The sequence below is a fragment of the Delphinus delphis genome, chromosome 1 (genome assembly GCF_949987515.2).
Source record: "Delphinus delphis chromosome 1, mDelDel1.2, whole genome shotgun sequence".
In the NCBI taxonomy this organism is placed as follows: Eukaryota; Metazoa; Chordata; class Mammalia; order Artiodactyla; family Delphinidae; genus Delphinus; species Delphinus delphis.
The window spans coordinates 116,142,390-116,154,282 of NC_082683.1; the positions used below are offsets into that span (position 1 = coordinate 116,142,390).

At 49.4% G+C, this 11,893-nt stretch overlaps 1 protein-coding gene across 2 annotated transcripts; it reads right to left on the bottom strand.

Annotated features, from left to right (window-relative positions):
* Nucleotides 1-63: 63 nt before the first annotated feature.
* B4GALT3 (beta-1,4-galactosyltransferase 3) lies at nucleotides 64-6,090 on the bottom strand. 2 transcript variants are annotated; one of them, XM_060032956.1, is made up of 9 exons: nucleotides 6,000-6,082; nucleotides 5,432-5,575; nucleotides 5,029-5,174; nucleotides 4,407-4,681; nucleotides 3,640-3,875; nucleotides 2,483-2,673; nucleotides 2,252-2,374; nucleotides 963-1,067; nucleotides 64-829 (listed from the first exon to the last, which is right to left on the bottom strand). In XM_060032956.1, exons 4-9 carry the CDS (start codon nucleotides 4,666-4,668, stop codon nucleotides 556-558), a joined length of 1,191 nt encoding a protein of 396 aa, XP_059888939.1. In that variant the 5' UTR covers nucleotides 4,669-4,681; nucleotides 5,029-5,174; nucleotides 5,432-5,575; nucleotides 6,000-6,082; the 3' UTR covers nucleotides 64-555. The 2 variants fall into 2 exon arrangements, with proteins under 2 accessions (XP_059888939.1, XP_059888948.1); XM_060032965.1 differs by lacking the exon at nucleotides 5,432-5,575 and having other exon boundaries at nucleotides 6,000-6,090.
* Between the last annotated feature and the right edge of the window lie 5,803 nt (nucleotides 6,091-11,893).

Genomic DNA, 11,893 nt, shown 5'->3' on the forward strand with positions numbered 1-11,893 from the left:
GTGGGTGGGGTGGGTGAGCAAAGGTAGGTAAAGGGTGCTTAGGATACAGAAAGCAGGAGCAGAGGCAAGACAAAGTCTTTTATTAGAAAATATATCAAAATCCCAGCCCCCTGAGCAAGGTCCAGAAGAGGGAGCTACTCCAGCACTGGCAGAAAGTACCCTGGGAGGGGCTTCCTTCAAACACACTTCCTGGGAACCATAAATAGAATAAATATTCACAGAGGTCCCGGGAGAAGTCAGAACACTCTTCTCTCCATGGAAGAGGAAGGGATTTGGGGTCCAGCCCTGCTCTTACCCCCTGGGCAGGGGACTCCTAGGAGTCATCACAGAAAATCATGACATCAAGGATTCACAGTCATAAGCCCTGGCTGGCGACCCTAGAAAGAGGGACCCCCAGGGCTAGAGGAGCCCAGCTCCAGTCCAGCAGTGAGGAGAGGCCCCTGCCCCCAGCACGGCAGTAGAGTTCATTTCCCCCACATCCCCTCTAAGAGCAGTGAGGAGCTGAGGGTGGGGAGAACACAACTCTTCTGATTCAGTTTCATGATTAAGGAGGAGTCAGTGTGAACCATGGGGAGCTGTGTGGTTGGCAGCAGGCAGAGGGTCGGGCCTGGCTGGGGGCCGGCGCTGCAGCATCTCCTGACGGAAGGCCTGGGAGGAACCAGGTGGGTAACGGGGACCAGAGGGAGTCTGAGGACCCCGAGGGTCAGTTCCAATGTCTGCTGTGATGTTGGTATAGAGAGGGCCCAGCTCTCGAGCCAGCAATCGGTATGTCAGTGAGTTCATCCCATCTTGCGTCCAGGAATTCCGGGTTCGGACCAGGAGGTCAAATCTGAGGATTAGAGATTGGAGACTAAGACCTGGAAAGGAACAGCCAGGAATCTAGGAACCTTCAGGAACTGCCTGGCTAGGGTGCAGAATCCTGAGGATCCAGTAATAATTCCCAGGCAGCCCTCCCATCCTACCTGTGGGGATTTTCCTCGTTGCCCTTATCTCCTCGGTGCTTCACCATCTTATAGTGTCCCACAGATGTGGGGGGCCGAGAGATCTTCATCCCAGCCAGGCGTACCCTGTGGGAAAAGTGAGGGCAACTTGGAGGACCCAGAGCAGAAGAAAGCTGCTGACAGGTGAGCAAGAAGAGCTAAGGCTAGCAAGGACGGAATTGCACGTTTCTTTACACAAAGAACAGCTATTGCTAACTAGGCAGAAGAAGTGCCAAGTACTGGAAGGGGAGAGAAAGTCAAACACAAAGAAAGAAATGGCTGAAGAGAATGTAAAAGCCTGGATGTATCCAGATCCTCAGGGCCTACTGCCAGGCACCCTGGGGCCTTTAAACAATTGGCAGAGGTAGATTTGCACCTCCCACCTTTGCTTCCTAAATGGCTCCCAGGAGCTGCCCCTGCAGTCTGGCAAGGACCGGGAGAGGAGCCATTTTCTCAGAAAGGGAGGGCAAGACTGGGAGTCACAGACCCAAGCTCAGCGATTCTTATTTAGACGAGTACTCTGCCACATCCCCTACCCCCCACTCACGTTAAGAAAAGAGTGGAACCAAGTAATCAGGACCTGGAAAGAAACAAACTCCCACTCTGACCCACAGAAGCAAGAAGTGAAGATAGCCTGGGAAGGTACTGAAAGAATACATACATTTAGAAATTGCTGGGTGCTTTACACACATACAGAAGACAAGAATTCATAGAGATGTCATGCCCGAGGACAAAGGGGGAGGAGAAGCAGTGGGTCCAGCATATCAAGGTCAAATAGTCAAATGACAGGAAATTGGGTCAGCTGAGGCTGAAGGTCAAAATGTTTCACATGCTAAAAATAAGTTGGCATCATGCCAATGGCCCAGGCCTTTTTTTTTTTTTTAAAAAAAAGTGGTTCTGGGCTATGTGGAGCTGAGCCTCTCCTCTCCCAGCCCTGAAAGGAAGTGTGGTTTGGCTGCAACCCTAGCAGAGGCAGGACTAAACTGTCTCTAGGCCCCTTTCCAGCTCTGGAATCCCATGATACTATAGTCTACTGATCTGATCTCTCCCAGGGACATTACTAACCAGATCTAAGAGACTGAAGGATAAAAGAATGGGGAGCAGCATGCAAAGCCTGACCTGGGTAGACTGAAAAGACTAAGGGAGAGGAATGGGCACAGTGCAGCACCAGGGAGCTAAAAGTTAGTGGTAAAGGACTATGGCTAGGGGTGGTCTCACAGGACAGTGATCCAGGCTGGGGTTAGGGAGGGAGGTGGTGGCAGGAGTCTGACCTGGTAGCAATGTCATCATCCTCACCACCCCAGCCCCAGTATTCATTGGGGAAGCCATTCATCTTCAGATACTGGTCAGGAGTGAGCGCCGAGACCCCTCCAAAGTACTGGGGGTACGGGAGGCTGGGGAGAGAAACATCCTTGGATTCCACAAGTCTTCTGGGGGGCCATCTCCCCTTCTTCCACTGGGTGGTGGAATTCCTGCTTCCAGTACCCTCTCATGCCCTCTACCTGTATCCAAACTTGTTCATGGCAACAGCAACATGCCGGGGTCCTCGGGGGTCACACACATACAGATTGTGGTCGTTCTCTGGCAAGAGGTCCACATCATGCAAGAACAAGCAGTCCCATTCTTCATCACGCAGGGCCTCCCGCACCCCAACATTCAGCAGCTTTGCCCTGTTAAATGTTCCATTTCCAGCCTGGAAGATAATGGCGGAGGACCAAACTAGGTCTATAGGTAGCATGGAAAAGAAGCATAAAAGTGAAAAGAGGGAAATCAAAGTGGGATATGGGACAAGGAGAATGAAGAGAAAGACAAAGTCTTTGTTTTTTCATTCAACAAAAAATTTTTTGAGCATCAGTATGTGCCTGACACTTACATGCTGCTATTTAGCATTTAATCCCGACAACAAACCAGCCATGTGGAACAGGTGGTACATTAGTTATCACTCTTTGCCTCATTTTAGCAGGTTGGGGATCCTGCTCAAGGTGACATATGGAACAAGTGGCAGAACCCAGAATTTTAGCCCAAATCTATCCACTTCCAAATTCAAGAACGGAAAAATCATGGAAGATTATAGGACAGTGGGAATATCCTTAAGGAGAAGTATGCGACTAACACGTTGGCAGAGCAGTGCCAGCTGCTGCTTTCTTTTTATATGTGTGTGTGTGTGTGTGTGTGTGTGTGTGTGTGTGTGTCTGTGTATGTATTTTTTTTTTTTTTTTTTTTAGGGCTGCATTGGGTCTTTGTTGCTGCACGCAGGCTTTCTCTAGTTGCGGTGAGCGGGGGCTACTCTTTGTCGCGGTGGCTTCTGTTGTTGCGGAGCATGGGCTCTAGGCGCGCGGGCTCAGTAGTTGTGGCTCATGGGCTCTAGAGTGCAGGCTCAGTAGTTGTGGTGCACGGACTTAGCTGCTCTGTGGCATGTGGGATCTTCCCGGACAGGGCTTGAACCTGTGTCCCCTGCATCGGCAGGTGGATTCTTAACCACTGCCCCACCAGGGAAGCCCCCTGCTTTCTCACATTCAACAGTCTGACCCTCTTTTTTTTTTTTTTGTCTGCCCCTCTTAAAATTATTTCAGGGATCCATTATATGAGAGTGGAGTGGAATTTGTTTGAGGCTTCCTTATAAGAAAGAAAATCAGAAGGGTATGGGAATTGGGGGTACCTGGTGGATGACATAGATGCCATAAGCAAGCTGTTGACGTTGCAGGAACGGGTGCAGGTGGTAGAGCAGCAGGCGCAGGTGGTGCTCCCGGGCACGATGGGGCACAATGATGGCTGTTCGGGACCGGGGCTCACACCCTGCAGGGCGGTACCGGCCCCCCGGTTCCACCCGGGGATTCCTCTCCACAATCTCTGCCAGTGACGGCACTGGGCTAAAGGACACGGACACGGGACCCACTGTTGGGAGGGAATGGCAAGGTCAGGGATTAGAAGGGCAAGAAGAACTGTCCCTGGCAGTCTTATTCTGGGGCTCAGCTCCCCCAAGGGCTTGCTCAGACACCTCACAAGACCTTGAGTTCCCCATCACTGGGACAGCTTTGCAAAGTCTGGAAGGTGAAGGCTCCTTACCTAGACTACCTTCTTATTTGAGGGTTCCATAACTTCCCCCTGCCTCACAAGGTTAGAAGCTTACAGTTAGGGGATGGAGAGAACAGATGGACTTCCAACTAACTCACTAAACTAGGAGTGATCTACAAAAGAAGCAAGTCCTAGCCCAAGGCAAGAAGAGCCCTTAAGTGGGCTGTGGCTCAACCCAAGAGCCCAGTCAAAACTCCAAATTTAGAGTCCATTCTATCTCAACCTCAGCCTCCCTTCCAGTTACGTGAGCCTCCTGTTCTAAGACCCACTCCTGCCATCCTATGCCTGTCCAAGCCTCCCTGTCCCCACACCTTGGCCTCGCCTTCACTTCTGCCTTCCTTCTGCACTCACCTAAGAGAGGAGATCGTTCTGGACAGTAGGGCAGACCTTGAGGAGCTGGGGGGCCCCCTGGGGCAACAGGGGCCCCAGGCAGGTGACTGAGGTTACTGTAGACATCATGGGGATGAGAGTAGTCAAATGTCGGCTCCTGCTCTCGCCCAAATAGAGCGCTGAGGCTTCGGAAACCCCCCAGCGACAGGTACATCATGACAGCCAGCTGGGAGCCCACAAGCAGGGCCAGAGTGCAGGGTCGCTCCAGCAGCCTCCGCAGCATCCTGGGGTGTAGTCTGGAGAGGGAGAGAGGAGAGTGCTGGGGCAGGCAGGAAGAGAGCAAGCCAGCAGAAAGAGATCATTGGGCATGGATGAAGGCGGTGCCAGGGGTAAAGAGGAAAAGAACAAAGTCACAGAAGGGAGCACACAGATGTATGGAAAGAAATAGAATGCTACCACTATCAGACCTACCACCTGTCACTTCCAGCCCAAGTTTCACTCTCCTCCACCCCTCCCTCAAACCACTCCTATCACCTACTATCAGTCCCCAAGAATGCTTACATCATTCACGTCCCAAGGCCATTTCAGAGCATTCTCTGGAGAACCTCCCTTCCAATTTTAGAGGGGGTAGAGATAGACTCACCTAGGTTCAAGCTGTCTTCTTCAGGGTCACGGGGACTCCACGGGGTCCCGGGGGAGCAGAGATGTGAGGCATTATATAAAATTGGAAATGTCACAGAGGACAGAGAAAGGCTCCATCCAGCACTCCAACAGCAATCTTAGGACCAGCTGAAACAGAAGTGGTCAAGGATAGCCAGCCACCCGCAGAGGGGCAGACACGAGGATCAGGGTGAAGCCGGTTTCCCAGTTGGGGAAGGGAGGGAAAGTGGTTGGAGAGAAAAGGGGTGCAGCAGTAGATGGTAGGTCCCTGCCTCTCCCCCGTAACCCTCTAGCGTGTCAGATTCACTCTGTATTTAACCATCCTCCACCCCAGCAGGACCAACCTGTTTGGAGAGTGGGGAAAGGGAAGCTATCGGAGATCTTACTTTCGCCAGGGGGTGAGGCAGTCTTAACAGGACTGTGGAGTGGCCTCAAGAGAACCCAGGGAGGCGGAAGAAACTGGCTCCTTTCCGTTCTTCACGTTTCTGGGAGCTAGCTCTGCAGGTGCAGGGAGCGTGACCACCTGGGAGCTGCATGCAAACAACCTTGCAGCGCGGCGGGGAATAGGATGGGGGTAGCATCCCCTACCTTTTTCTACCTTTCCCCGGTCCTATCGGAGGTGGGGATCAGGGGTTATTGGTGAAATGAGATAGGGAGATGGAGGGCTGGGCAGAACCTGTCAGAGGTACCTGGGCTAGCTCACCTAGAGGGGCGTGGTCAGTGCTCTGCAGGGGCTTACAGCCCAGTTGTTTCGGAGCACCCTCATCCCACCCCAATCTCCTCCTGCGTTTGCTCTGCCTTGCAATGTGAGCCCACCGGCCTCTGTCCATACTTGCACTTACGTCCCCCTCCCTGCTCAAGGCTGTCTCCAGCCTTTACCCAAAACTTGTCACCTTCCCAATTTCCCGAACCTTTCTCCCGTGCCTCTCACCCCACCAGCCCCAGACCACACACCTGACCTTCTGCAGCCAGTCTTCACCATCACCCCGACAGCCGGAAAGAAACCGCTGCCGCCATCTTGGAAGCGGGAGCTTCGGGGGCGGGGCCTCGCGTCACGGGGCGGGGCCTAGGGTGGAGCCGCCCCGGCCCGCGAAGCGCGAGGTCTGAGCCCCGCGCGGCCTGTGGGGCACGGTTGAAGGTATCGTGCGGGCTTCTCGGGGCTCGATCCCTCGGGAGAAGGCGCGGGGGCTCATCCCCACCGGACCGACTTCCAACGGGATTCCACCACCCACCCCTCACCCCTCACCCCTCAGACTTGTGAAAACATCAAGTCAAACCAGGACCTTTCTCGGGGCCAAGACGTACTGAGAGGCCGGTGCATCGGAAGACCTCACTATCGCCCGAAGTTGACCTGAGCCCCTTTCCCAGTGTGTCAGCGGCGCCCCCTTTAATCTAGTGCCACTTATTATCAAAATTATTTCTTGCTCAGGGTACATCGTTGCAGACTCCTCTGGCGCATTTTTGTATCCCCAAGGTATCCCGCAGGCCTTGAAATAGAAACGGTTAATAAAACAAGGAAACGTTGAGTGTGGAGGGAAGGGCAGATGGACGCTTCGTTAATATGCAATATGTTTTATCTTGTGGCTTCTACTTAGAAGCAGATCATCACACTGAGGAAACTTAAATAACTCGCAGTGTCTGCCTCAAAAAGCTCATGTTCTTTTGTGCGGGGTCGGGATGGGGGTGAAGGGGGTCAGGGTAGTTGTACACAATATAGTGTGATAAATATGATAGCCTAAAAATTGCACCTCATTCACAAGTTGAAGTTTGGAAAAGGTTTCCCAGAAGAAATGATGACTAATGGGAAACCTGAAGGACTTGTCCATAGCATGTCCTTCTGTTTTATAAGATTCAGTCTCCATGGAGCTATTTTACAATTCTGTGTAGGTTAACTGATCCACATGCAAATTCTGTCCTGTCTGAGAGAGGTTCAATTAACCCCCTACTCCCCTCCTCACCCCGCCCCCCCGCATTGTGGGAAAAACAAAACAAAACAAAACAATTTTGCCTCCATTTTCATATTTCTTTATTTCTGATCTGTAAATGTGTCTGTTCTTTAGATTTTTTTTTTAACGAGTTATAACATCTGCTGGTTTCCTTATGAGTTAAATAAAATCTTTAACAGGTGTTCATTTTTATACGTGTATTGACAAAAACTCTCTCCTTGACCAAATTTTAGACAGGCTCCCCTGAGCCCTCTTTTCTAATAGACCTCATCCTTGGGCCTATAGCCATTTTTATCAAGAATCCTGCTAAGTCACTTTAGCAAGAATCCCCTCACCCTTAATTTCTGATCACCCTGGCCTGCCTTTAGCAAGAATTCTAAGTTGGTTGAGCAAGAGTCTCCCTACTCTTGATGTAATTTTCCGTCTACTGACTCATTCTGCTCATTGGCTATAACTATCCATCTGTCCTTAACTGTATTCAGGGTTGAACCCAATCTCTCTCTGATTGGGATAGCCTTGGCACCTACTGCAATAGTCCTGAATAAAGTCTTTCTTACCATTTTAACAAGTGTCAGAATAATTTTTTCTTTAACAGTGTGAGAGTCATAATTTTACCCTTTTCTGAAAATTATCTTTTAACAGGTGAATAGCATTCTAGACACAGGAAACCACAGTGCAAAAGTCTGGAAATGAGGAAGAAATTAGGGAGCTGGGGAAATTAAAAAATGGATCAATAGGCTAAACGATAGAGTCAGGGGAATGGTGAAAGATGAAACTGAAGAGGTAAATAGGTGACAGATAATGAAAGACTCCATAAACCACATTGAAAGAGATTGAGTTTTATCCTGTGGGCAAGAAGAAGGCCTTAAAGTGCTCTAAACAGAGGGTGCTACGATCAGAACTAGGAATTTTACTCCGGTGGAAACGAGGAGCATGATTGGAGTGGTCAAGACTGGAAGCAGAGACCTATCAAGGAGGTTACTGCAGCAATCCAGCAGTGAGATGAAACTCATGCAAAACAAGGTAATATCAGTGGGACTGGAAGGAAGAGGACACCTTTGAGAACTTTTAGGAGGCAAATAGGACTTGGTGATTGGCTGGATGTGTCAAGTCAGGGAGTTAGAAGACTCCAAGAGGACTCCCAGATTTCTTTTTTTTAATTAATGAATTAAGTAAGTAAGTAATTTATTTGGCTGTGCCTGGTCTTAGTTGTGGCATGTGGGATCTAGTTCCCTGACCAGGGATAGAACCTGGGCCCCCTGCATTGCGACCACAGAGTCTTAACCATTGGACCACCAGGGAGGTCTCGACTCCCAGATTTCTAATGTGGATCACTGGGTGGATGGTGGCGACATTTAATGAGAAACAAAACTTAGAAGAGGTGGGCTTCCCTGGTGGCGCAGTGGTTGGGAGTCCGCCTGCTGATGCAGGGGGCACGGGTTTGTGCCCCGGTCCGGGAAGATCCCACATGCCGCGGAGCGGCTGGGCCCGTGAGCCATGGCCGCTGAGCCTGCGCGTCCGGAGCCTGTGCTCCGCAACCGGAGAGGCCACAACAGTGAGAGGCCTGCGTACTGCAAAAAAAAAAAACTTAGAAGAGGCACATTTGGGGGAAACAGTAGAGATGACAAGTTCAACTTTGGACCTCATGAGTTTGAGTGCCTATGGAGGCTCAGAATTAGATAATACTGGATTTGAATACAATGGCAGCTTTGAAACCCACTGGCTGTGTGATGTTGAGCAATACACTCTCTGGGTTTCAATCACACAGTGAACCCATCTTAAGTGGTTTTGTGATAATTAGTGAGAATTATGGAAAAGGGCCAGCAGACAGCAGATATTCAATACATCTGATTTTGAGCACAAAGTAAGAGCCAAGTAAAAGCCCTCATTTTTTTTTTTTTTTTTTTTTGTGGTACGCGGGCCTCTCACCGCTGCGGCCTCTCCCACTGCGGAGCACAGGCCCCGGACGCACAGGCTCAGCGGCCATGGCTCACAGGCCCAGCCGCTCCAGGGCATGGGGGATCTTCCCGGACCGGGGCACGAACCCGTGTCCCCTGCATCGGCAGGTGGACTCCCAACCACTGCGCCACCAGGGAAGCCCCTGTTTTTTATTTTTTTTTAAAGATCTCACTGTGTAGTGGAAAAGACACACATACAGAAACTTGAAATGTAGTTCTTCTAGAGGACCCTTCCTCAGCCTCTGCTCCTCCACGGTGTTCTACTCTTGTAAAACTGACTTCACCTTCTTATCCCTCCTATCTACCATCTTCTGATAACTCCTCTACATTCATTTGCAAGCTCCCTGTTTTCAAGAACCTTCATCTCTACTCTTTTTCACCCTGGCCGCATCCTGGGCTTAGTCATCCCCTAGAATTGCTAGTTTCTGAAACCTTAAATTCTGGTATGCTGGTTTCCACCACAACATCCGATCTTTCTGTATTCTGAATAAATCCTGGGGCCTCTAGAGGCCCAGTCATGACACACAACATAACAGAAGAAACGCAGTCTAGTAATAAAAAAAACTAATTTAACATAATTTAAATCTTTACTTAGTTTCTCAAGGAAACATCAGAGGATGGGGGAGGGGAGAGTGAAGCAGGAGCACATTTTAATACACAGCTCAATGTCTTTAAAATCCTCTCTCCCCCACTTAACATTTTCTACCGAGATGGTAGCTTCTCCCCAAAACTACCCCTTCCAACTCGACTCAGTTGCTTTACAGTATTATCCACCAGCTTCAAGTCTGTTCACTTTACTTTCATTTTGCAGAGCAGAGCAGAGCCTGGGAGCTGAACTAGCAAGCACACCTTCCACCACTACCCTACTCTCCAAAAGCCCTTATAGCTTACTTCTAGAAGGGGAGACAGACACCTCCTCCAGGAACACTTCCTTGACCCCATATTCTATGCGCCTCTTCTATCATGGCACCTATCACACAGGTCTGGAATCTTTGTCTTACCTGACTGTCTTAGCCACCAGACTATGAACTCTCTGAGGACAGAGACCATGTCTTCCTCTTTATTATCCCCTGAAAGTAACCTACAACTTTTGGCACAAATTCTACAAAATAGCCCATTTTAGATCTGACCTAGAAAGTTCCTTGGTATACTTATTTTCTCAGGCCAATGCAGGAGTGGGAAGGGAACAGGGAACGGAAGAGATTTGAGGGGAAGAGAATCAGCATGTATTGACACTTACTAGAAGCCACACACAGGGCCAAGCATTTACATCATTATGTTCTTAAGTTCTGACAACCTCTCCATAACACAGGTGGTAATATACCCATTTTACAGATAAAGAAACTGAGGCTCACAGAGATCAAGTAATTTAAGATCATGCCATTACATCCTGGCTCTTGCAAAGCTTAGATTCAGTCTGACTCCAAAAATCTGTGTCCTTTCCAGACACTGTGAGAGAATGATTTGATTCTAGTTTATAACAAAATGGCTTATTTATTGAACAAATAAGTGGGATGAACAATTCATTCTCACTGGGGAATTAGGTCAGTTAATATATTTCCTCTGACCCGTTTTCAGGCCCCAGTTCTCACATTTTCAGCTTCTCAATGCTTATTTGCATCTACATTATCAAGAGAATGTGCTAACGTATCTCTATGGAGTTGGACATGTGTATGTCAATGTGTGTCACTGTTTGTGTATTTGTCTATTACTGGGTTTGTAGGGCCTGTTATTGGTTGCTCAAAGACTGTGAGGGATGCCTTCAATCTATACTTCCTCCCCTCCCTTTCCTTCCTAAAGCTACTTAAGTACTCTGGGCCTGTCCCCATATAAGGTCCTATCTGAGGAAGTTGTTCGGAATTGTTGTTCCCCTCCTCCCCTCATCTGCCTCTTTCTGAGCATTTTTAGAAGTGGTGGTTTCCTGCAGCTGTCAGCTGGTTACTCTTGCTGCCAATGATTTTAGCTTGCCCCCAGCGACAGTCAACGGGGAAGGTGTTCAACTTGTTCAGAGGCATCGTCTGAGCCAATAAAATGTTACTACATTAAGTTCTACTTTCTTCCCCCTTCCTCCCCCACAAGTCCTGACCAATGGGATGCTGGTTTTGTCAATTACTATCAATCTGGTATTTCAGAAAACCAAACACTGTAATACTGTATGGAGATTAAACAAGTGGAGCCAGAGATGGAGTAGAAATGTAACCGAGTAGCTGGTCCCACGGCACCCCTCAGGAATGCTGGCTCTCTCACCCCCACCACACAGATAGGGGTTGGACAAATGCCCAGATTTCCTCCGCTCTAATCACTGAAGTCGAGAATCTCAGGGACAGAAAGGACTTAGAGAAATTGGCCCAACACACAGTTACTGCTTCGACCTCTTCCCCCACCTTGAACACACAGGCACACTTGCCATCCCATAAAATAGTTGTCCATCTCTCCTTGAACTTCTGCAGGGACGGGGTTCTCTCAGCAGTCACTGACTCTTCTTCCTCCAGCTCATCACCATTCTTTTTCCCTTAAGGACCAGATACTTGAACTGTCTCCATGCCTTCTTCCTTCCTGTTATTCCTGTTTCTCCTCCTGCTTGTACACCCACAGCCCAGCTCAGACCCATGAAGGCAATAATGCCCTCCCCACATCCATAGCAAGAACTTGTTGGACCCCTGACATCGGGATATTAGGCAGTCTACAGCCTGGGTCTGGGAAGGGTGGTATGGGCGAGAACATTCCAGGAAGGGGTGAGGCCTTGCTAGGGATTTAGGGCCAGGATACCCATCAATTCTCTTTGAGGAGCAGCTCTGTCTTCTCTTCTCTTTCACTGTATGCCTCCCCCCGCCCCCCACCCATCCAATCACACAGGTGTCCCCTAAACTCAGTAACTTTCTGGGAAAAACGGCTTCATGGCAGTCAGAAGCTTACTCAGTGAGTAAAGGGCTTTCTCTTAAAA

Excerpts from the sequence above, each read along its gene's own strand:
- B4GALT3 (XM_060032965.1), bottom strand. The coding sequence starts at position 4,668 with ATGCTGCGGAGGCTGCTGGAGCGACCCTGCACTCTGGCCCTGCTTGTG. Across the intron at positions 3,876-4,406 it reads AGAACGATCTCCTCTCTTAG|TGGGTCCCGTGTCCGTGTCC; the intron begins GTGAGTGCAGAA and ends CCCTCCCAACAG. Across the intron at positions 2,375-2,482 it reads ATGAACAAGTTTGGATACAG|CCTCCCGTACCCCCAGTACT; the intron begins GTAGAGGGCATG and ends TTCTCTCCCCAG.